The sequence below is a fragment of the Dromiciops gliroides genome, chromosome 6, assembly GCF_019393635.1.
Source record: "Dromiciops gliroides isolate mDroGli1 chromosome 6, mDroGli1.pri, whole genome shotgun sequence".
Taxonomy (NCBI): domain Eukaryota; kingdom Metazoa; phylum Chordata; class Mammalia; order Microbiotheria; family Microbiotheriidae; genus Dromiciops; species Dromiciops gliroides.
This window is the reverse complement of record NC_057866.1, coordinates 115,843,831-115,869,350: the sequence shown is the minus strand read 5'-3', so window position 1 is coordinate 115,869,350 and position 25,520 is coordinate 115,843,831. Positions and strand designations below refer to the sequence as shown.

Below are 25,520 nucleotides of genomic sequence, written 5' to 3'. Positions count from 1 at the left end.
GGAAAATCTATAAAGAACTTTACAAGATTCTCCAAGTCAAATTCACTTCTAGTCTGATGCTCAGTAACTTAAATATGAAGTTGTATGTCTAACATGAAAATGTTTTGCATGGGGGCAGCTAGGTGGCATAGTGGATAGAGCACCGGCCCTGGAGTCAGGAGGACCTGAGTTCAAATCCGGCCTCAGACACTTAACACTTACTAGCTATGTGACCCTGGGCAAGTCACCTAACCCCAAATGCCTCACTAAAAAAAAAAAAATTTTTAAAGAAAAAGAAAAAGAAAATGTTTTGCATGACTCCACACAAATAACCAAAATCATATTGCTTGCTTTTGTAAGGGGTGAGGAAGAGGCAGGAGGGAGGGTGACAATTTGGAACTAAAATTGTTTTAAATGTTACAAAAAATTAATGTAATTGGGAAATATTTAACAAAATAATATTTTTTTAAAAAATAAAAGAAATATGAAGTTGTATCAAAGAGTCAGTTAAAAAATACTGGAAGAGGGGAAGCTAGGTGGCGCAGTGGATAGAGCACTGGCCCTGGATTCAGGAGGACCTGAGTTCAAATGCGGCCTCAGACACTTAACACTTACTAGCTGTGTGACCCTGGGCAAGTCACTTAACCCCAATTGCCTCACCAAAAAAAAAAAAAAAGAAAAGAAAAGAAAGAAAAAGAAAAAGAAAAAATATTGGAAGATATGATTTGGGGTTAAGAAATTCAACAGGCATTTATGACACACCTATTATGTGCAAGGTACTGTACTCCAAGAAGCCAAAAGTTAGTATACTATTCAGGAGTATCACAGTGATATAACATGAATATTATCTTTAGGAAGAAAGTGGAAAGTGATAAACATGACACAAAACACAAAACCTGATTTTATTATTTTTTCTAATTTTAACAGACAGATAAAGGCTAACCATCAATAACAGAATTGGTTGTCTGTGCATAGTCAAGATCATTGACTAGACAAAGGGAAAAATCAACCTCCAAATTAGGAGGATAAAGATGAGAAACCATTGTGTGAATTACAAGTGCCCCCACCAAACCTATTTAAGAACAAACTTTTGACTCTCATAAACAAGGTATTTTAAAAAGATACTGATTTTAGTTAAACTTATTTCCTACAAAATTTTATCCAGTGTAAAACAGTAGCCATGAGAAGGGCTAAATGAACTAGGAAAACACCTCAGCTAGCAAACATGCTCTACTTGATTGAATGAAAGATCAACAACAGAGGAGTAAGAGCAGTAGAGCCTAATAAAACAGTGGTAAGTAACGGAAGGGAAATAAGTCTCTAGAAAGTCTGGCAAGAGACCAAACTAAGATCATCCTGAGAGCATTTATTGCAGATGCATCTAGGAGTTTTTATTAACATAAAAAACAGGATGTGCCAATGTTTCCACAGCAAATATCAAATCACTGATGACAGCAGAATTTTTACACTCAGTCTAGTGTGCTAGATGAGAGAGTGGATATAAAGACTATCAGGAAGGATATAAAATTGGGAAGAGTGCATGACCAAGATCAAACTGTGTGCAGGATGGAGATAACAACATTTTTAGGTACTCAGGGATGAACTTTCAAAATATCTCAAAAAAAAGGAAACACTACCAATAGAATGGGAAAATCACAGATAAAAATACTTTTAAAAAAGGGAAATGAGAAGACATTTATATGTCTACTTTCTCATTAGAATATAAGCTCCTACCACCTGTGAGACATAAATATAAGGAAATATTACTGTTCTTTAAGAAAAGACAAATTTGATTAATATAGAGAAAATTTTATATTAGCTGATACAATATGAAATAACTAGAGCCAAGGAAACACTAGGGAAAAAAATAAAAATGCTACAAAATTACAAAGAACAAGCTTATCCCCAAAGAAAAGATCTTCCCCACCTCCACCCCCACTACTTCAAAGAAGCTGGGGGCAGGGGATGTCCATGGGTATGAAATATTGCAGTATTGTCAGATTTTTTAGTATTTTGATCTGTTTTACTAATTTTTTTCTCCTCTTCCTCTTTTTTCTTTAAAAATTATTTTTTGTTATGTGGGATGACAATCTCAAATAGAGGAGTGGGTGGGATACAAGGAGAAATTTAGGCTATGTAAAAACAAAACCAAATCAATTTAAAAAAAATAAAAAGAATATAGGTTGCTCCTTATGATTGATTACAAACTGTTTTAATTCTGTATACTTGTGTCACCAGTAGCATATACTAAGCACTTAATAAATTAAATACCTACTAACTGATTGACAGATCAAATATTTGTGAGAATCAGCTAACACAGTCAGTAAATAAGCATTTATTAAGAGCCTACTATATGTACTAGGCACTATGCATGGGGATACAAGGAAAGGCAAAAAACAGTCCCTGCTCTCACTTTTTTTTGGGGGGGGGGGCAGGGAAATGAGGGTTAAGTGACTTGCCCAGGGTCACACAGCTAGTAAGTATCAAATATCTGAGGCTGGATTTGAACTCAGGTCCTTCTGAATCCAGGGCTGGTGCTTTATCCACTGCACCACCTACCTGCTCATCAGTCCCTGCTCTTAAGGAGCTCATAGTCTAGGGGGAGCCAACAGGCAAACAATTACTTAAAACAATATGTAATTAGGATAGATTGTAGATAATCAACAGGGAAAAGGAACTATTATTGAGGGAGATCAGGAAAGAGCCTATAGAAGATGGGATATTAGTTGGAATTTGAAGAAGCCATGGAAGCAAGTAGAAAGAGATGAGGGAAAGAATGGGAGATGGCTTGTGAAAATACATGGAGTTAGATATGGACTGCTTTGTGTGAGGAACATCAAGGAGGCTGGCGTCACTAGATTGCACAAGAGGGCTGGATAAGTATATTTGACAAGGTATCCTTGATAAAATAAGAAATATAAAAAGTAGGAGGTTATCACAGGAATATAAGAAGCCATTATATTTACTATATGTCAGTTATGGGGGGGAAAAGTAAGTTGGTAAAGGAAAGGCTTTCTTCTGATAAGATATCTTTCACACATTTTAAGATCATATAAGATTCTTTGTTAACTGCCAACGCAAAGATAACTATTTTCTGCCATCCCACTTATTTATATCAAGGAAGATAGAAAATAGGTTTAAGTCAACATGGCACAGTGGGAAAAGTACTGGATTTAGATCCAAATGCCTTAGTCTGACCGTAATTTTCCACACTGTGTGGACTTGGGCCAGTCACATAACCTGTCTGGGCCTCAGTTTACTCTGTCAAAGGTGGGGGTTAGGGGGCGGCTAGGTGGCGCAGTGGATAAAGCACCAGCTCTGGATTCAGAAGTACCTGAGTTCAAATCCGGCCTCAGACACTTGACACTTACTAGCTGTGTGACCCTGGGCAAGTTACTTAACCCTTATTGCCCCACAAAAAAACAACAACAACATGAAACAAATGTGGGGGTTAGACCAGATGAACCTCAAGCTCTAAACCTGTGATCCTATTATTGTCAAAGACCACTACTGTGGATCATGTCCAACCCAAGCAGGGCAAGGTCCCAATGTTAAGACTCTTTATAACCAGGGCATCCTCTAGGTGTGCCTTTTCACAGATGACTGTACTGGTGTCATAAAGATCTAGAATTTTGCAGAACCTCCTTAAGGAGACCTAGAATTACTCAGAAGAGTTAGAACAAATTATCCACAAAGGAAAAACCAAGTGAGTAAAGGCGGCCTATTTTCTAGACTATGACATGCCATTGGATGGACACCAAGCTGAACACAGAATTGAAGAGGAAGGCAGTAGGCATAATGGCTTTTAGGAAACTCTGTTTTTAAAGTGCTTTTAAAGATCCAAGCTTCTCCCTAAAATTAATGCCACTCTAATTAATACCAAGATTTTTTCCAGTAATGCCATATACCTGCAAAGCATCAAGAACCATGAGCTCAGAAGAGTCATAACTACAGGTTACCCAATAAGATAAATGATGGGTACAAATAGGCTGCAGAATATTAGCAATGATGAAAGGAATAAAAGACATCATTCAAAAGGACAGGTAGGGAGAAATATTCACAAAGCATAACGGATCTAGAAGAATGATCGGTACACTACCCAGACCTGCTGTAAAGGATTTATGGAAGGACTTTTACAAAAATGACATAATTAAAGGTGTAAAGGATGGACTATAATCTGAAACTGCAGTGGGAGTACTCATTTCTAATAAGGTCACTGATCCCTCAGAAGTATCACAGGATTTAGAGATGAAAGGACCTTGAGAAATCATCTCATGTAATCCTCTCATTTTACAGATGAAGACACTGAGGCTAAAAACTTAGTTAAATGAGGGGCAGCTAGGTGGTGCAGTGGATAAGGCACCAGCCTTGGATTCAGGAGGACCTGAGTTCAAACCCAGCCTCAAACACTTACTAGTTGTGTGACCCCGGGAAAGTCACTTAACCCCCATTGCCCTGAGGGGGGGGGGGAGAAAGAAAAACAAAAATGAAAAACAAAACAAAGTTAGTTAAATGGCAGTCAGGATTTGAATGAACCCAGGTCTTTTTAATCCAAATCCAAAATTGTTGGCAGCTGCTAAGTATCTACCCTTAAATACATCTTACCTTCAGCACCTTCTCAAGTCGATCTACTTCAGCTCCTAGAGTATCAATAATATTTTCGCCATGCTTAAGCATAAAGGTTTCTAATTCCTCAGCAGTCTTTACTTCCAAGATTTCCTGCAAAAGAAAATTAAAAGAAAGAAGAACAGGGAATTAAACTATTTTCAAAAGTCACAGTTATAAGTAGAGAATGGGAAATTATCAAAAATACATTAGTCTTATTTTAAAAAATCAAATTATAATTAAGATCATCCCATAACAAAATGTTAAGACCTACTCAATGTAACTTATTTCAAACAAAATTTGCTCTCACAAAATCGTAGTATACTAGAAAAATGTTTATCAATTTGCTATAATTAATGATCTTTAATTCAAAAATCAGTAAGAATAAGGAAAAGTAGGGAGTATATGAAAACCAAGGATAATTTCTATTACATTAAATATTGAATAAACACTCAAAATAACATAACTTTTTATTTTTTGTTTAATTCCCAAGAATCCATTTCATTTTTCAGCATTGAGCATGTCCTTTTATTCTATAAAGCAGGGAGCAGCAACCTTTATATGTGTTGAAACAAGGCTCTGATCTACAAATTAGGTGTTCATCTTCTAAGTAGAGCCAGAGAGCCAGCCTATAACAACTCTCATAGTGAGGTGAAGGGCATGACAATGGCAATTGGCCTGCTTGTTATCCTGGCATGTAATGTAGCAAACAGACTATGGCCACATGCCTTAAAGAGGGATACTACCTCTTCCTTATTACTTCAACAATGACCCTTACAGTTTCATCCTATAGTTACACACAGCACATAAAGCAAAATACTCTCTAAAATAAAAGGTGTTTTTCTAGGGGAAAAGAATAAAACAAAACCCTAAGTAGGCAATGAATCATATGCTAGGTATGAATCTTCAGGTTTAAGGAAAGCAGGATCCAGCACTTTTCTTTTGAAGTAACATATATCCCAAGTTTTATTTTCAAATACACACCAGCAAAGAGGCATCACTGGATAGAAGGCTAGAGTCAAGAGTCAGAAAGACAAGTGCTGCCTTGTACAAACACAGCTGTGAGACACTGGGAAAGTCACTCAACCCCTCAGAGCCATAGGCTGCTCCCTAAGATTATATACACTGCAGAGAAGTTGTCAACCAGCTTTGGCAGGATTTCCTCATCCAGGAGTTCATTACCTCAATGAACTATAGGTTTAGTTCCTATCTCTAGACTATGCCTGCAAAGGATGTTTCTTCTCTGAATCTAGTCCCTGAGTATACTTGTCCTATCTATTACGAAAGTTATAGACCTCTTTTTTTTCTATAATTTCATCAGGATATCTTCCCTTCCAGCTCCAAGCATGTCATGTTTTACCAATATTGTAAATGAATAGACATCTATCAAATTTCTTTGTTATAAACTTAAGAACTAAAAGGATTTGAACTTCTAAAACTGGGAAAGTTTTGTTTATCTCTAATTTTTAACATATACTTGATCATAAGAAAAAAACAGTTATATGAGAATTTTTAAATAACTTACCTGAAGCATCTGGTCAAAGTCCTGTTTTTCCAAATAAGACCGTGTAACAACTTTCCCATCAAAATCTACTTCAGCCTTAAATCTAACTTTACCCAGTCCCAAGTCTGTGGCTTTAACATCATGAACTGCCCTAAAAGCAAGCAAACAAACATATATTATACATTCAGAGAAATAAACATTTAAGGGGTAATTAGTTCATTATAAGCCTAGACGTTGCCCTTTTTTTAAGTATTCTAGTTTATTTTGCAAAGGTAGGTAATTAAAAAAAAAGATTTGGAAACAATCTATATTGCATAGCTCTCACATGTAACAGACTGAACTTATTAATGTATATGTGGTTTCTATCCCAAGAGTTGCCATGCCTTCTCCTTGCTGATGGTCACATAGCATATGGGTCAGAGGCAGGATCTGAACCTAAGTCTTCCTGACAAAGTCCAGCCCTCTATCCAGGACACCACAAGATCACATCACTTTAAAATATCATTTTCTTCTAGGTCAATTGCTTTTAGACAAAAAAAAAATCCCACAGCTGATCTTTCATTTAAAGTAGACCTAATTCTCAGGGTGAAGATTTTATAGATACACACACACACACACACACACAGAGTTTTGCTTGATTATGTCTATAACAGAGGATTGGGGAGAGGCCTTTCTCATTAGTGCTGCAAAGGGTGGGAGGAAAAGATGATAGATTTGGGGGGGGGGGAGAAATAATTTTTAAAGTATTCCTGGGGGCAACTAGGTGGATAAAGCACTGGCCCTGGATTCAGAAGGACCTGAATTAAAATCCGGCCTCAGACTCTTGACACTTACTAGCTGTGTGACCCTGGGCAAATCACTTAACCCTCATTGCCCCAGGGGGGAAAAAAGTATTCCTGAACCAAGAGAACACTGGATACAGTAACAGATAGTGTTGGAAGAATAACTGTGAAGGACTAAACTATTCTGAGTATTATAAATATTCAAATCAAATAAAAAGAACTTCTAAAGGAAGATGCTATCTACCTCCAGAGAAAGAACTGATAAATAGAAATATTCATAGTATGGTTAGATAGCTAGATAAATGGATGGATAGATAGACTGATCAATCAATCGATCGATGTCAAACAGTGGCCTTCTCCAGTGTGAGGTGGGGAGGGAGGGAGACAGTTTGGAACTTAAAATGTAACCAAAAAAATTTTAATTTTTAAAAAGTACTCCTTATGTGGCTGAAGGTACTACAATCTACTTATCAGAACAGCAGATGAGAAAATACCTAAGTCCTACTACTAGATTTGTCATTGATATTACTTACTCTTGAGAAAGTTATTAAACGCCAATGCCAAAAGTGGCTGATTTGTTTAAAAAAAAAATTGATCAGGGAGAAAGCTATATTTACCAGATTTATAGAGTGAGAAACAGAATGGATGATTTAATATTCATCATTAGATAAGTAATACAAGGTCCTCAGAAGAGAAAATCTTACTTGTATTAAAAGTTTTATATAAAGTATTTTAATTATTTTTCATACAATACCCTAAAATAGTTTTTGCTATTATTTTTAAACAAATATTTAGGCAGCAGATAATATTAGCAAATGTTCTGAAATACCTTTTTTAATTCATACCCATATACATAGGGACTAAATTCAGATATAAAATTGCACAAAAATGTACATGACATCACATCTGAAGCACATATTAATTCCCTCTTTAAAATAAGCTCATGAATCTTGATTCTTAGCCACAGATTATAAAACTCATCCAGTCTTTTTTTTTTATCCAGTCTTTTAATGCAGTAAGTTTACTAAATATTGACTTCTTCAATTTATTTTATTACCAGGTTAAAAAGACCCCCAAAATAAGGCAGTACAAACAGCTGAAATAGTGGCTATTATCTCTCTCATGACATAAAGAGCAAGAACAGTTGTGCAACAGGGCTAGGCCTTCTTACTAAATTATAATCATTGATTTAAAAGCCTTAAAAACATGCATTCTGAAGGTCTACTTAGATGTGCTTTCTTACTACACCATTACAAAGATAACCTCTCAACATTTTACGCAGTAATTATTTGGATTTCCTGAAGGCACCATCATAGATTTTTTCATTTTGATTGATTAAGTCACCAAGTCTAATATTGAATTGAACACTATACAACTCGCATCTACAAACCATTCTCAATCCATCTAAGTAATTGCATTTACTTCAAGGTTGGACGGACAGAGAGCTTAGAACATAAACCAAGTAATTTGTTATCACCAATTGAGGTACTTTACATCCTCTAAAATTAACTCCACTTTTTAGATTTTTAGCTTTAGAATTTATTTTGTAATCTGTTTAATAAAAGAAAAGCATATTCACATTTTACAGTTTTTTTTTAAAAACAATATATCTGTTATATCTCCAGGTAAATCTCCATCTTCAATGAGCAGTTCTGCTTGGTTTTGTCTACAGGGAACATCATACCTCAACCAGGATAAGCTAATACCTGAAATCTCATCATCATACTGATTGACTCAAGTTTTTGATACTCAACTCCCTCAGTTTCCTTTCCCTTCTGGAAGTCCAGAAGATGGAGTAATAAACCCCTCCCAAACTATTCCTTTCTAGAAGGCTCAGAGCTTTCAGAACTTTCCAGGTAACTTCATTTTCCATCAGTAGCTATGCTTGGTTTTTATTCCACAAAACATCATGCCCCTATTTCAGCTTCCTTTGCTGTGCTGTCTCTCCTCATTAGATCATAAGTTCCTTGAAGAAAGGGACTGTCTTTCTTTTTTCTTATTTGTATCCGCAGCTCTTAACATAGCACCTGACACACAGAGATGCTTAATAAATGTTTACTGAACTGAATTAAACTGTAATGAGTAAAAACCTAAGAATTTTTTTAGATGACCAGAAACATCAGTCTCCCAGACTATGTAATTAACTAAGCCACTACAAAAATGTACTGTTGCGTTTCAATGAAAAGAAGGTCATATTCTCAACCTCTCTTCTCTCCTAATCATCAATTCTCTTGAAAGGTGTTTTAAAATCTTTTTTTATTATGAACTTGACAGACAACAACAAATATGATCATTTCCACATACAAATAACAGAAAAAGAATTGCACACAAAATTATGAATATCTCCTTTAGGCACATAGCTTTTTTTAAAGTATATAATAAATTTAACATGGTAAATTTATATTACTGTCCAATACTGTACTGTTTGCATGTATGTCTCTTTCTGAACTTTCTACTATTCTCTTCTGGGTACTTTACAACTGTTTCATTAATGATCTTTTCTTTCTTTTCTTTTTGGTCTATTATTACCCCTCTCATAATTTTCTCCCCAAAACAAAATAATAATAATGATGATAATAATAAATATCATCCCCTGAAACAAAAAAGTATAGTCAAACAAGGCAAATACAAACATTGGAAGTGTCAAAAAATGTCTCAAACTGACCCACAGTCTATCACTTGTTAAAAGGTGGAAGTATGGGGCAGCTAGGTGGCACAGTGGATAAAGCACCGGCCCTGGATTCAGGAGGACCTAAGTTCAAATCTGGCCACAGACACTTGACACTTACTAGCTGTGTGACCCTGGGCAAGTCACTTAACCCCAAGTGCCTCACCCCCCCCCTCCAAAAAAAGAAGTGGAAGTATGATTCATCATTTGTCTTCTGGAGTTTTGAACTGGTCATTACACTGATTAGATTTCTTAAGTGTTTCAAAGTTCTTTTACTTTACAATATTATGGCATAAATTCTGTTCAGTTTTGCTTACTTCACTTTGCATAAATTCAAACAAGCCATCTTAGCTTTCTCTGAATTCACCTCTTTCATCATTTCATTTGACATGATGATTGTATCATATTCATATAACATTGCCATGCCCAAAGAATATATCATTTAGTGACGAACCAACAGTTGGTAAGTTTCTCAGTACTTCGCTTCCAAATACATCCTACTATTGGGACAATACCTGAAACTTTTCCAGTTCTAAAGAATCTCCTAGAACTCATGTTCCACTGACACGCCCTTGACAATGAAGTATAGCAAAAGGACTTCTGTGTTAATTTTTTAATGTCCAAATCATATTTAAAATTGAAATTTAAACTGTTTAAAATGTTAAAATTCCATACTGAGTTGAGGCAGATACTACCTTCCATCATCATACCACCTAAAAGCTCAATTCAAAAAATGTGGAATCAGAGAAAAAGGAGGTTCCTTAAAGGACCCAAGGAATCATCTAGCACATTCAACTGGTTTCGAACAGAGTTGTGCCTAGACCACATCAAAAAGTTTTATTAAAAGCTCTAAGGTTCTACAGTCACTCTCAAAAATGTAATAATTACTGATTCAAAACATAGATATATGTATATATTATCCCCAGTTTTTTCTACTTTGCTAGTCCTAGTAAAATAATTCTTACCTTACTGATGGGTCATTTTCCAATAGGTCAGTTAGCCGCTGCACTTGCTCAGGTTGGATTGACCGACCTAAAAGTGCTTGTGTGTTTGTGTAGATGAGAAACATTGATACTGCTCCCAATAAGGTTCCCACACCTAAGGAACCCAGGGAGTCATAGAGTGGATTGCCTAAATAGAATATATTTGAAGTTAGTAAACTTAGTTTTTATCACCTTATATTGTCAGACAAATCCCCCCTTGTGTCAGTGGCATTCAGGGGACAAAAGACTAAACAACTTACATTTACAGAGTGCTTTAAGTTCTATATAACTTGTCTCCCTATGTCCCTGGGACGATGAGAGTATTGGTGTTTCCATTTTACAAATGAGAAAAGTGAGAGTTAAAGAGTTTAAGTTGTGTGTCTAGTAAATACCAGAAGCCAAGTCTTGTAACTGAATCTTTCCACTACAGCACAGCACCTGTAGGAAACTAGGTGATATGAAGTTCATTCCTGATTCCCAAAGTAAACTATTTTAATGAAATTCACTAACAACTACAATTTCTATCACAAATGGAGTTCCTATAACTTCAAGAATTTTGCAAAGAGGAATTATAAGAATTCATCAGTTTCAGCCTATTTCTTGCTTCATGGGAAAGAGTTTAAAACACTTTCAGGTAAAATTTACAATGTAAATATTAACAATACTAAAAATGTGAAAATTTCTTTGAAGACTTATCAGCAACATATTTTTTTCTTCTTCTGCAATTTCACAAAAATACTGAGAAAATCCAGAAGTTTTGGAAAATAACTATTTTCCTTCCTACTTTCCTACTTTTACAATCTATGAATTTATAAGCAATATTCAGATAACCAAAGCAAACACCAATAAATACATTTTTATTTGTTATAACAAATTTTAAAAACCTTCTGTGGGGGCAGCTAGGTGGCGCAATGGATAGAGCCCTGGATTCAGGAGGACCTGAGTTCAAATCTGGCCTCAGACACTTAACACTTACTAGCTGTGTGACCCTAGGCAAGTCACTTAACCCCAATTGCCTAACAAAAAACAAACAAACAAAAAAGACCCTTCTGTGACTGGGACAATAGTATTATTCCATACAGATGAGATTTTCAGTCATGAATTTAAACCTTCTGATAGAAAAAAAGAAAAAACCCACTTTGATTATTTTATTAAGAATCTTTGATTTTTCACAGTAGTCCTAAAATTTAGTAACAATGCACCAATAAGTAAAGCTGCAGTTACCAAACACTCTACTGGAGTCTGCTATTTCCTTACAACCTTAAACTCTTGCCACCTGCCTTTTGCCGCCACCACTGTGAAACCTCTTTCTGAAAGGTTACTGACCTCCCTAAACACCAAACCTAGAAATGGCCTTTAGTCCTCATCCTTCTAGACCTTAGCATTTGACAATGATGACCTTGCTCCTTAGTTCTCTTGTCTTCTAAATTCTACTGGTTTTCTTTTAACTTTTTGTCTTTTCACTTCTCTTTATCTTTTGCTGCTTCCTCGTTCCCGCTTCAACGTAAGCATTCAAGACACTGTCCCTAACCTAATTCTCTTCTCTCAATGCCTTCTTTCATTCACACTCAGATTCAACTAACACATCTATGAAGATGATTCCCAAAACTCTCAGTCTACCCTCACTCCTAAATCTCTACACTTACCTTTCCAATAGCCTACAGAACATCTTTGTCTGGATGTCTCTCAAAGAACAGTATGTCCTATATAAAGTGTGTCTTCTTATTCAGTGTCCCTACCAAAATCCATTCCTCTTCTTTGACTTCCCTACTATTTGACCCCTTAGATCCAAAAAGTCACTGAGTCTCATAACTTCTAGCTCTAAAATATCTCTCACATTCATTCTTTCCTTTTAAATTCCTAATGCTATCTGTGGGCAGCTATGTGGTGCAGAGTGCCAGGCCTGGAGTCAGGAACACTCATCTTCCTGAGTTCAAATCTGGACTCAAACACTTACTAGTTGTGTGACCCTGGACAAGTCACTTAACCCTGTTTACCCAAGTTCCTTATCTGTAAAATGAGCTGGAGAAGGAACTGGCAAACCACTCCACCAGTATCTTTGCCAAGAAAACCTCAAATAGGGTCACAAAGAGTTAGACACAACTTAAAAAATGACTGAATAATGTCATCCCCCTGGTTTAAGCCTTCCATGCCTTTGGCTTAACCTACTGCAATAACAACATCCTCCTCAGCCAACATCTCAGCCTCTAGTTTTTCCCTACTACAATCCAAACAACAGAGTGTCTCTATTGCTTGAATGAACCTAATTTCCCAGTTTTAGCTCACAGTAATCCGTATCTATCTTGCACTCCAGTAGCCCTGGAACAATCACCATGGACTTTTATTTTTCTGTTTTTCCCATTTCTGTGTCTGTGGTTCAGTTATTCACTACACCAGACCACACTCCCCGATCGCTGGACATCTTACTTATCTTTCAAGCCTCAATTAAAAGGACACCACCCCCTTGAGGTCTTTCATGATCTCCTATATATAGAAGTGATCTGTTCCTCTAGTCACCTCCCAAAGCCTTTTGTCACCCTTCTTGTGACACTGATCACGTCCTATCTTGTAGTACCGGTTGTACCTTTACATAAGTCATGTCAAAATGAGCCAGCAAAAGCTTTGAAGGAGGTCTTTAGTCACTAGTCTCAGAAAATGTCGCTGTATTTATTTTTATCTCAGCATGTTAATCTGTAAAATGTAATTCATGTGAAATAATCACTCCTAGAGCAGAGAGAAATACTTATATATTTGACTTCAAAGATTTATGTTAAGTCAGGTGGAAAAGATCTTTTATTAAAAGTAGTTCTGTTCATCATGGACAAATTATAAGCTTTTTAAAAACTGTGGCTAAGTGATCATTTGGATCAAAAACCAGATCCTCAAGATGCTAAAGGCAATTAGATGAACAAGCTCCAGTAGTACTCCTAAAAGTCTTTTAAGAAATATACTGTCACAGAAATATTTAGAAACAGCCACATTTAGACACAACTATTTTTAAGAAAAATAGATCTAAGGAAGCTGATCACACTATAATTACTTTCAATATTAGGGGGATAAATGAAATGATATGGGGGGTCTATTTCCATTAAATTCCTAAAGTATTCATTCTCTCAGTAGTTCTTTACTGGGTAATATTCTTTAAGAAATGCTTTATATGAAGAGACATATTAGGAAATGAATGGGATATTAGAAATCATCAATGATTTCTAACTATACAATATAAAAGTTAATAATTGGTATTTTAATTAAATGAGACAGCAAAAACAGTAATATTTTGACTTGTTAATTTAAAAAAATTGACACAAAAGGAATTTCTGTATGTTATCTTTAAACATCCACCTTAACCATGCTATGTGAATGAAGGCAGAGGTAACAGTTTAGAAATGTAAGAGACATATTTCTGGGCAATAATAGATATACAAAGACTGAAGTGACTTCTTAATGGTCACATAATAAAATTTTTGTATATCTATTCCTAAAGAATCAGTTTAAAAAGGAAATTACAGAAGAGTTTGCAGTTTATCACATGCTACCATATAGGATTCATTTATAGTACCACAAAGAGTATATATGTTTACCAACAGCTTTTAGCAACACTGAGAATTACCATTTATATTTGTTTTTAAGAATTTAACAGAAGTGAAATCCCCAAAACTTACTTTTAATTGAAGTTTTTAATTGTATCAATTATATTAAATTACAGTTATAAAACTATTTTTAAAAAAATAAATTCATGGACCCTAGATTAAAATCCCAGCCATTGAAAGAGGTATTTTAGTAGCCTATAATAAAATCATTATATGCTTTTTTTTTTTTAAGTGAGGCAATTGGGGTTTAGTGACTTGCCCAGGGTCACACAGCTAGTAAGTTGTTAAGTGTCTGAGGCCAGATTTGAACTCAAGTACTCCTGACTCCAGGGCCGGTGCTCTTTCCACTGCGCCACCTAGCTGCCCCTCATCATATGCTTTTTTTTTTTTTTTTGAGATATTTTATTTTTTCCGTTACATGTAAAGATAGTTCTCAACTTTTGTTTATACATGCTTTACAATTTCAGATTTTTCTCCCTCCCTCCCCTCCCTCCCCCCTCCCCTAGACAGCAGGTAATCTGATATAGGTTATATCTATATATATCTATACATATACATATAGATATATATATATACACACACATATATATATACACATAATAACATTAATCCTATTTCTGCATTAATCCTGTTACAAGAGAAAGAATCAGAGCAGTGATGCAGAACCTCAAAATAGAAAAAAAAAAACAACAGCACCCAAAACAAAAGAAATAATATGGTTCAATCAGCATCTATACTCCACAGTTCTTTCTTTCTTTTTTTTTTTCTTGGATTTGGAGATCCTCTTCTATCATGAGTTCCCTGGAACTCTTCTGTACCATTGCATTGGTGAGAAGAATATAGTCCATCACAGTAGGTCAACACTCAATGTTGATGATACTGTGTACAATGTTCTTCTGGTTCTGCTCATCTCACTCATCATCAGCTCACGTAAGACCCTCCAGGTTTCTCTGAACTCTTCCTGCTCATCATTTCTTACAGCACAATAGTATTCCATTGTATTCATATACCACAACTTGTCCAGCCATTCCCCAATTGATGGGCACCCCCTCAACTTCCAATTCCTTGCTACCACGTAAAGAGCCGCTATAAATATTTTTGTACATGTGGGTCCCTTTCCCCCTTCCATGATTTCTTTGGGCAAAAGACCTAAAAGTGGGATTGCTGGGTCAAAGGATATGCACAGCTTTATCGCCCTTTGGGCATAATTCCAAATTGCTCTCCAGAATGGTTGGATCAGCTCACAGCTCCACCAACAATGCATTAGTGTTCCAATTTTCCCACAGCCTCTCCAACATTTATTATCTTCCTTTTTTGTCATTTTAGCCAATCTGATAGGTGTCAGGTGGTACCTCAGAGTTGTTTTAATTTGCATCTCTCTAATCATTAGAGATTTAGAGCATTTTTTCATATGGGAATAGATAGCTTTGGTTTCTTCATCAGAAAACTGCCTGTTCATATCCTTTGACCATTTCTCAATTGGGGAATGACTTGGATTCTTATAAATTTGATTTAATTCCCTATATATTTTAGAGATGAGGCCTTTATCAGAAGCACTGGCCTCAAAAATTGTTTCCCAGCTTTCTGCCTCCCTTCTAATTTTGGATGCATTGCTTCTGTTTGTACAAAAATTTTTTAATTTAATATAATCAAAATCATCCACTTTGCATTTTATAATATACTCTATCTCATGTTTGGTCAAAAACTGTTCTCCTTTCCAAAGATCTGATAGGTACACTATTCCTTTCTCTCCTAATTTACCTATGGTATCACCTCTTATGTCTAAATCATGTATCCATTTTGACCTTATTTTAGTATAAGGTGTAAGATGTTGGTCTAAGCCTAATTTCTGCCATACTATCTTCCAGTTTTCCCAGCAGTTTTTGTCAAATACTGAGTTCATCATATGCTTTTAACAAGGTTTTATAGACTAATAAATATTTTTAAGATGTTCAACCAAATCATATTTAAATTAGGAAATGAGTTACCTGTTAAAGAAGTCACACCCATACAGGTGCCTGCCAGTATCACTCCTAAGACTGCTGCAGTATCCTCCAACAATACCACATTTGTACTGGGGTCTCGACTTTCCATTACTTAATCATTTGAAAATGAGAAAAACAAAAGTGAAACCTTCAGAAATCTTAACTGGGTATGGCATTCCAAATGCACATTCTAAAACTGAGGTACAAATAAGACTAGCATATTTATAAAGATATGCAAAAATCCCCAGAGTGGGCAATAAGACTTTTTTTAGTTTAAATGTGAATATTGGCTTATACAATTATAATTCTACAAGAACTTATTAAGTACCTACTATGTACATGGCACTATGGAGGGCAACAGGGATACAAAAGAACAAAACAAACAAAAAAGCCTAATACTCCCAAGAATATTCAAAAAGGTGGAAAAATGCAAAGGATTTGTATCAAAATTTAAAAGGTATAATTTAAACAATAGTCTACTAATTTACAGAGGGTGCCAGGCTACATTATTATGCACACCTCTGTAAGATATATATGACTACTAATAAACTTGTTTTAAGCTAATAAAAGGATAAAGAAATAATTGATCTAGTTTGTAAGAAACATACCATACTTATAAAATGACATTCCTTTAGCTTGAGCGCTCCGTCGAAGTTCATTTACAGCAACAAGGAGAGTTGCTGAAAAGAAAAGCATTCATGTAAAATGTGACTGTACTTGGGCTCTACAAATATGAACAGAGTAGTTTACAATGCAATGAGATCAATTTCACCCAAGGACTAGAGAAGGAACATGAGAATATGACCAACACATAATGAATGAAGGTAGAATTTGGAACAGCAAAGACCTAGACACTCATAATGCTGAAGCTTTCAAAGGGAATTTAAAATTATACTACAAAACTGTTCCCTAATTATCAATTAGGCTAAGGACCTCAATGTAATCAGTCCTTTATACTTTTATATTCAATCACCACTATATTACATGTACTGATATGGTGCCTTAGGCAGTCTGTAAATGCTTATTGTTGTTATTACTATTATTGTTGTAACTTAATGAAGAGCAGACATTCAGATCTCATATTCTGTAGAGGCCCTATATTCATAGGAGGGCTTATTATGAGGCATCATACAAAGTAGGAATTCAATAAATAGTAACTAAAGGCCAACTAAATTTGGAAAACTATTCTCAGGACTTTAAGGAGAAAAAAACTTCCTAAAATATAATTAATCTATAAGAATAACAATGTATTTTGTGGGAGTGCATACCTCCTTCAGACACCAATGCTCCTGCTAAAATACAGTAAGCCTAGAAAACAAATTTTTAAAGCATGAATATTTCAGTGAACAATCATAAGTCTATTTATCAGTTCTATAAAACCTAAAAATGGAACAGAGATTTTAATTCAAACAGACTACTAAGATCTTTATACAAAACTAATCAACTAAGTACCATGAAATATACAATGCTTGGATAAAGGGAAAATGTCCTTCAGTTTGAAAAAGTGATTACACATTTGATTTTTATTTTAAAATTTTTCAAGAGGATGACTTTAAAATTTTGGCCTTGTCAAATTCAATTTATTCAGAAAGCTTGACATAAAAGTTTGTAAAGGAAATAAGAAAATATCTACTTAACTACTCAAAAACAGACTGGGGGTTCTATAAATTCTGAGGACCTAGACTAAAACCTGAGTCTTGCCATTTACTACTTGTCACCTTATCTCCCAGGCTTTACCTTTTTTATACATAAAATGAAAGGTTTGGAAAAGTTGATCTTCAACGTAACTTCCAGCTCTACCAGGGATCCCATATGCCTCAAGTACCTGTCTACGTAAAAAATGAATCACAGGCAGCTAGGCAGGTTTCAGATGGAAGAGGCAGAGAAGGTAACCTTGATATCCAGTGGTATTCCAAGGTCATTCTGAGTGGGTATTTTAAAGGGTTATGGGCCTTTTAAAAACATAGGGATCCATGAGAAAAAGAGAGAGAAGACTGAAGGTACAGAAGGTACAGAGAAGAAGGCTTTCTACTCTTCTAACGCAAAGATCCTGTTAGTTGGTTCCAGAATCCAACCCAATAGGCAAAAATATGACCCTACTCTCCTGCCCTCTATACTCCCTTCTTAGTCCCAGAACCAGTCCAGTCCTCAGTAAGGAAGAAGACAGAAAGGCTCTTCTGTGTTTCTTCTTATTTTACCATGATTAATAGAATCAGAAAATGAAGACGGAGAGAAGATTAGAGAGATAAGGAATGGAAGAGTGTGGTGCTGTTTTTTAAAGGTGAGTCACAGGTAGAAAGAAAATTACCATAAGACTCAATAATCCTGCTACACAAGGTTTTCTTCAAACCTATATGTAGGTAAGACCACAAAAATGCTAATCTATCTATCCAATGTGGTAAAATATGAAAGTTTTTAACAGTCGGTTAGGATAACTGAAAGACGCCAGTTTTTCAAGGACCACCCTTTTGGGGAGGAGATGAACAGTCTGCCTGCTGCGCATGTCAGACTGCCTGCCGGGTTTTTGACTCCCGGGGTGGAGAGAACGGGAGGAGGCTTTTTTTTTGCCTGCTTGGCGGGACTCCTGACGGCGCGGCACAGACGGTCTCTCTCTCCCTCCAAAGGTGGCCTTTTTCGGTTTGGTGAGTTTTTATAAGGAATATAGACTAAGCCTAGACTTAAGACGATTTGTATTGTATTTCTATTTTCCTATCCTTCTAATCAACATCACCTTGTGACTACCATACAATAAAGGCTCTATCTAGAAAACCAGAAGCTTCTTCCATTTACTAGTCTGGGAGATAAATTAGGGAAAAGTTAAGTAGGGGAGATTTATGATCTAATATCCAATTTTAATCTCACACCAACAAAGGGGGGATAAGGGAATTTTACCAAAGGACTTCAAGACATTACTGTCCACAAAGATTATTGTCTTGGTATGTATTTCTGGATTTTAATTATTATTTAAAACAAAGTCAAATTCAGTTAGGTCACAGAAATGTTGAAAGCCAATTATCTTCTAGAAGACAACAGAGTCTGTAAGGGCTCTAAACTTCCATTTTATTTACCAATTAGCTAATTACTCAATGTCTGGTTTTGAACTAGTTGTTGTACCTCTTATAGATCACACTTATAATGCAAATAGGACAAATACCAAAAGAACAAGATTTCTACAAATTAGTCTAAGTTTCTTAAAATCAAGACATTAAATATAAATTACATTATATTTTCTGAAGAGAAACTAGTTACAAATAAAATGAGGAAATGTCTAGTTATCAAAAGTTTACTATTATAAATGCATATTTGAACATCAATCAAAAAGCATTTATTAAGCATCTCTTACTAGGTGCCAGACACTGTGCTAAGTACTGGGGATATAATACAATCCTCTCTCATAGACCTTAGACCTTATGTTTTGGGGGGTTTTTTGGGGGGCAGGGCAGTGCAGGTTAAGTGACTTGCCCAGGGTCACACAGCTAGTGTCAAGTGTCTGAGGCTAGATTTGAACTCAGGTCCTTCTGAATCCAGGGCCCATGCTTTATCCACTGCACCACCTAGCTGCCCCTAAGACCTTATGTTTTAATGGAGTAGATAAGTACATGTGACCTATGGCCTCCTTAGCTTTGCCATCCAGTCCACTGCTGACCCTTAGTCCCTCTGAAAGCAAGACAATTTTCTTTTTCTATTTATATTTCCAGTGCTTGGCACATTATTTGGAATACAGTAAGTATTTAATGTCTTTTTCATTCATTCATCCATCCATCAGAACTTGTCCTTTGAAACAGAATTACATTTATAAAATTTTGATATAACTCTATAAAGTATATGGAAGCCCTATTCAATAACTGCAGTATTAAAAGGAAGTTCTAATGTATTTTTATAGTTTCTTAAACAAAACACTATTTTATATGACTAAAACCAAAAAAAAAGATCATTTTACCCAGAGAAGAGATTCCACAGGCTGAGGATGAAGTAATTCCATGATTCCATGGTACCAAGAAAGTCCTGCACCCATCATAAAAATACCAACGCCACTAATTAATGAGGAAATATAGCGCATATTTGAGAAACCATACCTAAAATAACACAGCAAATAAAACTGTTAATGCAGAGAAAAAACTTCCTTTTTATACATATTTTTAAAACCTCATTGAAAATGGAAAAGAAAAAAAAAAAGAAAAAAACACCTTGGTGAATTTGTCATAATCTAATAACTAATTAAAGTGCTAAAATCACAACTAATCAGAAAAATAATACTGGAACTAGAAGTGACTACAAGCTCCTTAAAAATACATAAAATAAAGTGAACACTATTTAATTTAGATATTTTTCTAATTCCCTTTCCATACAACTTATTTTGATTTAATCATACTACTTTATTATTATGTAACACAGCTGCTGATGAAATTAATTTAATCTTTTTTTTTAAGCATTCAGATGTTTAATGAGCAGGATAGCATTTAAGTTTCCTTGCAATATAGTTTCTAAGGGAATTCTTTAGTCTTTATGAGCAGCTAGTTTAGGATTTATATTATCTTTAATTTGATCCTGCATACTTGTTGATTCTTAACAGGTTGAACAAACTGCAAGGACTATTACTATGCTTATAAGTTACAATGTAGGTTTTCTAGTTCCTTTTATGTTTAATTTTTTAATCTAATTTTTTTTTTAGCATCTTTGGATAAAGTATACATGAATAGCTAGAAAAAAGGAGAAGGTAACTGTGACAGATTACAGCAGCAAAAAAAAATTATTATTTACAAAGTACTTTTTATGGAAAATTTATTTCCAGTACCAAGTCCTAAGAAGATCTTGACTGATAAATACAAATTTAAACAAGAACTTTTAAGGAAAAACTGTTCTCCGAATTATTACTGAGAGGAAACTTTTATTCCAGCTTTAAACTCCTTCATCCAGATTTATGAAGGCCCCTAGACTCACAAAACCTGAAAGCTAGAAAGGACCTCAGTGGCCAACTAAGCCAACACACACCCTAAAAAAGCATTCTTTCTACAATATCCTGACAAAAGGTCATAAAGACTTTGCTTAACAGTTTCTAGTAAGGGGATTCCTAAAATCCTCTGGCTCTAATAGTGAAATAATTTTTCACTACATCAAAATTTAATTCTGCCCCTTCCATCTACTGTTCTTGCTTTTTCCTTCTAAAGCTAAGCCAACTAAATCTAACCTCTTACACAACCTTAAACTATTTGCTGATATCTTCCTATGCCCCCTTCTCTTCAACAAACCCCTTCTCTTCTCCATGCTAAACAACTGATAAAGTGCTGTGACTTCAACCTATCAATTACTTAACAGATTTAATTATATTCTGCTCCTCCATCCACAACATGATACACAGCACATATGGAGGATAGTATCAGGACATTAATTTGGATGAAAATTTGAAATTCTCAGTCATAAGCTGGCCAGAGCCTAGGAAAAGAAGAGCAGTGCTCCACCTTTAAGTACAAAAAGAAGAAATATCTAAACTATTATGTATTTTTTAAATGTTATTTCCAAAATCTAAATATACATTTTTGTTTTAAAATTATGCATCCAATGGGGCAGCTAGGTGGCACAGGGGATAAAGCACTGGCCCTGGATTCAGGAGCACCTGAGTTCAAATCCAGCCTCAGATACTTGACACTTACTAGCTGTGTGACCCTGGGCAAGTCACTTAACCCTCACTGCCCTGCAAAAAAACAAACAAAACAAAAAACAAAACAAAACAAAAAATTATGCATTCACATCATGTAAAATTTCTATATTACCATACAGGTGGAATTAAAATATAACTACTGTACTGAAAAGAGAGAAATTTTCAATCTATACAATATGTATTCCATATCACAAAGGCAAAATAAATGGTATGGGGGAAGTTTAACAGTAGCATTTTATCATCTGACAGATTTATTAGCTCTCATAGACTATTACCCTAAAATCTAAATCTATTATTAAACTAAGGTTGGGTGTGAAACATGAGTTATACTGATTTTTAAATATGACAATGACAAGGAGAATAAAAAAGTTCAAATTCCTATTTCAAAAATAACCCTTGTATTTATTAAGCCAATACAACAAAAAATAATGAACTTGGGGGGCATCTAGGTGGCACAATGGATAAAGCACCAGCCCTGGATTCAGGAGGACCTGAGTTCAAATCCAGCCTCAGACACATGACATATACTAGCTGTGTAACCCTGGGCAAGACACTTAAACATCATTACCCCACACAAAAAAAACCCCAAAACCCAAAAATAATGAACCAAATGCATGTTGTCATTTTTCAGTTATGTACAACTCTTCAAGACTCCAGTTGGGATTTTCTTGGTAAAGATACTGTAATGGTTTGCCATTTCCTTCTCCAATTCATTTTTACAGGTGAGGAAACTGAGGCAAGTAGGATTAAGTGACTTGTGTAGAGTCACACAGTTAAGAAATATCTGAGGCAGGATTTGAACTCAGGAAGATGAGTTTTCCTGACTCCAGGCCCAACATTCTAGCCATTACATCACCTAGCCACCTATAATTATAGCATTATTTTGGAAAATAAAGAGTTCAAAAAATTATCCAAAGTTCAAGCATAAATAAGGGCATATTAACCACAGAAATTATCTGAAAAACAATTACTTATCTCAAATGAATAGTTACTCCAAAAGGAAAAGAAAAATAAAGCCAATGTACTTACGGATGACTAGGGTTTGGTGTCCGTATGGACTGAGAGATACCTAATGCTAATAAAGCCTATAAAGCAAAGAAGAAAAATGTTATCTTGAGTCTGTACTATTTCAAAACAATTTTTTTGCATCGTTTATACAGGAAACGTCACTAAGAAACAATAAAGGAAACAGCAATAACTAGTATCCTTAAATAAGCTTCAATATAAGAGAAACACGTTTTAAGTAAACCTTAAAAACTTAAGTTGCTCCTTTTAAATGACCAAACTTTTAAAAATTTAACTATTTTAGATGGGTTTTGAAAAGCATATGCATTTCCTTAGATTTTTAGAAATATTCTAACTACAGATGAACCTTTTGTCTTTGAGTCCCCAATGCCTAAGCACAGTGCCTAGTAGGGTACCTAACAGTTGGTTGGTGAATTAGTGATTCTTTATGATATAGGGCAGTGGTATCAAATTCAAATAGAAATGGGAACCACTGAACTGTACACACAGGCATACAGTGACTTCAAAAACTCCATGTTAACATTATCTATGTTCTATTGTATTTTTCTTTGTTAAATATTTCCAAATTACATTTTAGTCTGCTGTGGGCAGCAATTCCACGTTTGACACCTGAGATTTGGGACATCATTAAGAAGCTGTTCTATAATACACATAATGCACTGAGGATGCTGGACAATGTGACATAACTTGCTACACATATACTTTAAACATCTGCCTTCCTGAACTTCTCTCTTCTAATCCACCATGGGCTTTGAAACCAGAGAACTATGACTGTTAGAATTGTGTATCAAGTAACAGTAAAATAGGCTGATGAGAAATTATCTTATGAATGGGGAATTTCATTCCATGCATTTTTTCATCTTTAATTTTCACTGCTCAAAGGCCTTTCTATTTATTCTTGGGTTCTCTTGGCTGAATCCTAAGACAGGTAAAGTGATACTGTTTGGTATATTAGACATCTGAGTTCTTTGTAAGTTTTCACTATTATAAAAAACTGTAAGTATTTTCCCACAAATATATCTTTTTTTCCTTTCATTATTTCCTTAGAAATATTTCCAAGTGTGGAATTACTCTTGACATATGGCTATTGTTTCATACTACATAAAAGGTAGGTCCAATTTACACTGCCATCAATGAGTGTGATATACCCATCTCTTGAAAGAGCTACCAACAATTAGTTTTAATATCATTTATCTTTGTTAATGGGTGTGAAAGCATATCTTGTATCTATTTTGTCTGTATTTCTTTACTTAGTAGTGGGGGGTCCATAATTTTTTCAAGTATTTATCTACTAGTTGTCTTTCTTTTTTTTTTTTTAGTGAGGCAATTGGGGTTAAGTGACTTGCCCAGGGTCACACAGCTAGTAAGTGTTAAGTGTCTAAGGCCGGATTTGAACCTAGCTGCCCCACTACTAGATGTCTTTTTCCAATTTCTGTTTAAAATTGTTGATCACTAGTTTCTTGCAAACTTTTAAAATCAATCACCTATCATATATCTCAAATATACATTCCATTTTTTGCCTTTATTTTTATTTTAGTTTTATTGCTTCTAATTGTATAAATTTTTTTCTGATTTTTATATTAAAAGCCCATCAAATTTGTCCCTGATTATTTCTTCTTCTATTAATTCAATAGTCAAGAATTTATATCTATCCCAAGGAGAACATAAAAAAGGGGAAAAGACCCACACATATAAAAATATTCGTAGCTGGGGGGGGGCAGCTAGGTGGCACAGTGGATAAGGCATTGGCCCTGGATTCAGGAGGACCTGAGTTCAAATCCAGTCTCAGACATTTTACACGTTCTAGCTGTGTAACTCTGGGCACATCACCTAACCCTCATAGCCCCCGCAAAAAAAAAAAAATAATCGTAGCTGCTCTTTTTGTGTTGGTAAAGAATTGGAAATTATGGGGATGCCCATCAATTGGGGAATGGTTGAACAAGTTGTGGTATATGAATGTAATGGAATACTATTGTGCTGTAAGAAATGATGAGCAGGCAGATTTCAGAAAAACTCGGGAAGACATGAACTGATGCTGAATGAAGTGAGCAAAGCCAGGAGAACATTACACACATAATAGCAACATTGGGCAATGATCAACTATGACAGACTTAGCTCTTCTCAGCGATACAATGACCCAAGCCAATTCCAAAAGACTCATGATGGAAAATGCTCTCCACATCCAGAGAAATAACTATGGAGTCTGAATGCAGACTGAGGAATACTATTTTCATTTGCTTTTTTTTTTTAATTAATAAAGTATTTTATTTTTTTCTGGTACATGTAAAGATAGTTCTCAACTTTTGTTTATACAAGCTTTACAATTTCAGATTTTTCTCCCTCCCTCCCCTCCCCTTCCCCCTCCCCTAGACAGCACATAATCTGATATAGGTTTTATATATATATATATATATATATATATATATATATATACACACACACACACACACACACACACACACACAATAACATTAATCTTATTTCTGCATTAGTCATGTTATAAGAGAAAAAAGTCAGAGCAATGATGAAAAACCTCAAAATAGAAAAAAATAACAGCATCAAAAACAAAAGAAATAGTATGGATCATTCAGCATCTATACTCCTCAGTTCTTTTTTTTTTTTTCTTGGATTTGGAGATCCTCTTCTATCACAAGTTCCCTGGAACTCTTCTGTGCCACTGCATTGGTGAGAAGAATATAGTCCATCACAGTAGATCAACACTCAATGTTGATGACACTG

General features: G+C 35.1%; 1 protein-coding gene across 1 annotated transcript in view; it reads right to left on the bottom strand.

Annotated features, from left to right (window-relative positions):
* The window catches only part of SLC30A9 (solute carrier family 30 member 9), an 80,637-nt gene that overhangs the window by 8,283 nt on the left and 46,834 nt on the right, over window positions 1–25,520 (bottom strand). The window contains exons 10-17 of the mRNA XM_043970106.1: window positions 22,785–22,840; window positions 20,037–20,172; window positions 17,365–17,404; window positions 16,705–16,776; window positions 16,100–16,207; window positions 10,504–10,669; window positions 6,110–6,239; window positions 4,585–4,698 (exon numbers count right to left, since the gene is read on the bottom strand). Coding sequence (XP_043826041.1) covers window positions 4,585–4,698; window positions 6,110–6,239; window positions 10,504–10,669; window positions 16,100–16,207; window positions 16,705–16,776; window positions 17,365–17,404; window positions 20,037–20,172; window positions 22,785–22,840 — 822 coding nt within the window. The remainder of the gene's footprint in view (window positions 1–4,584; window positions 4,699–6,109; window positions 6,240–10,503; window positions 10,670–16,099; window positions 16,208–16,704; window positions 16,777–17,364; window positions 17,405–20,036; window positions 20,173–22,784; window positions 22,841–25,520) is intronic.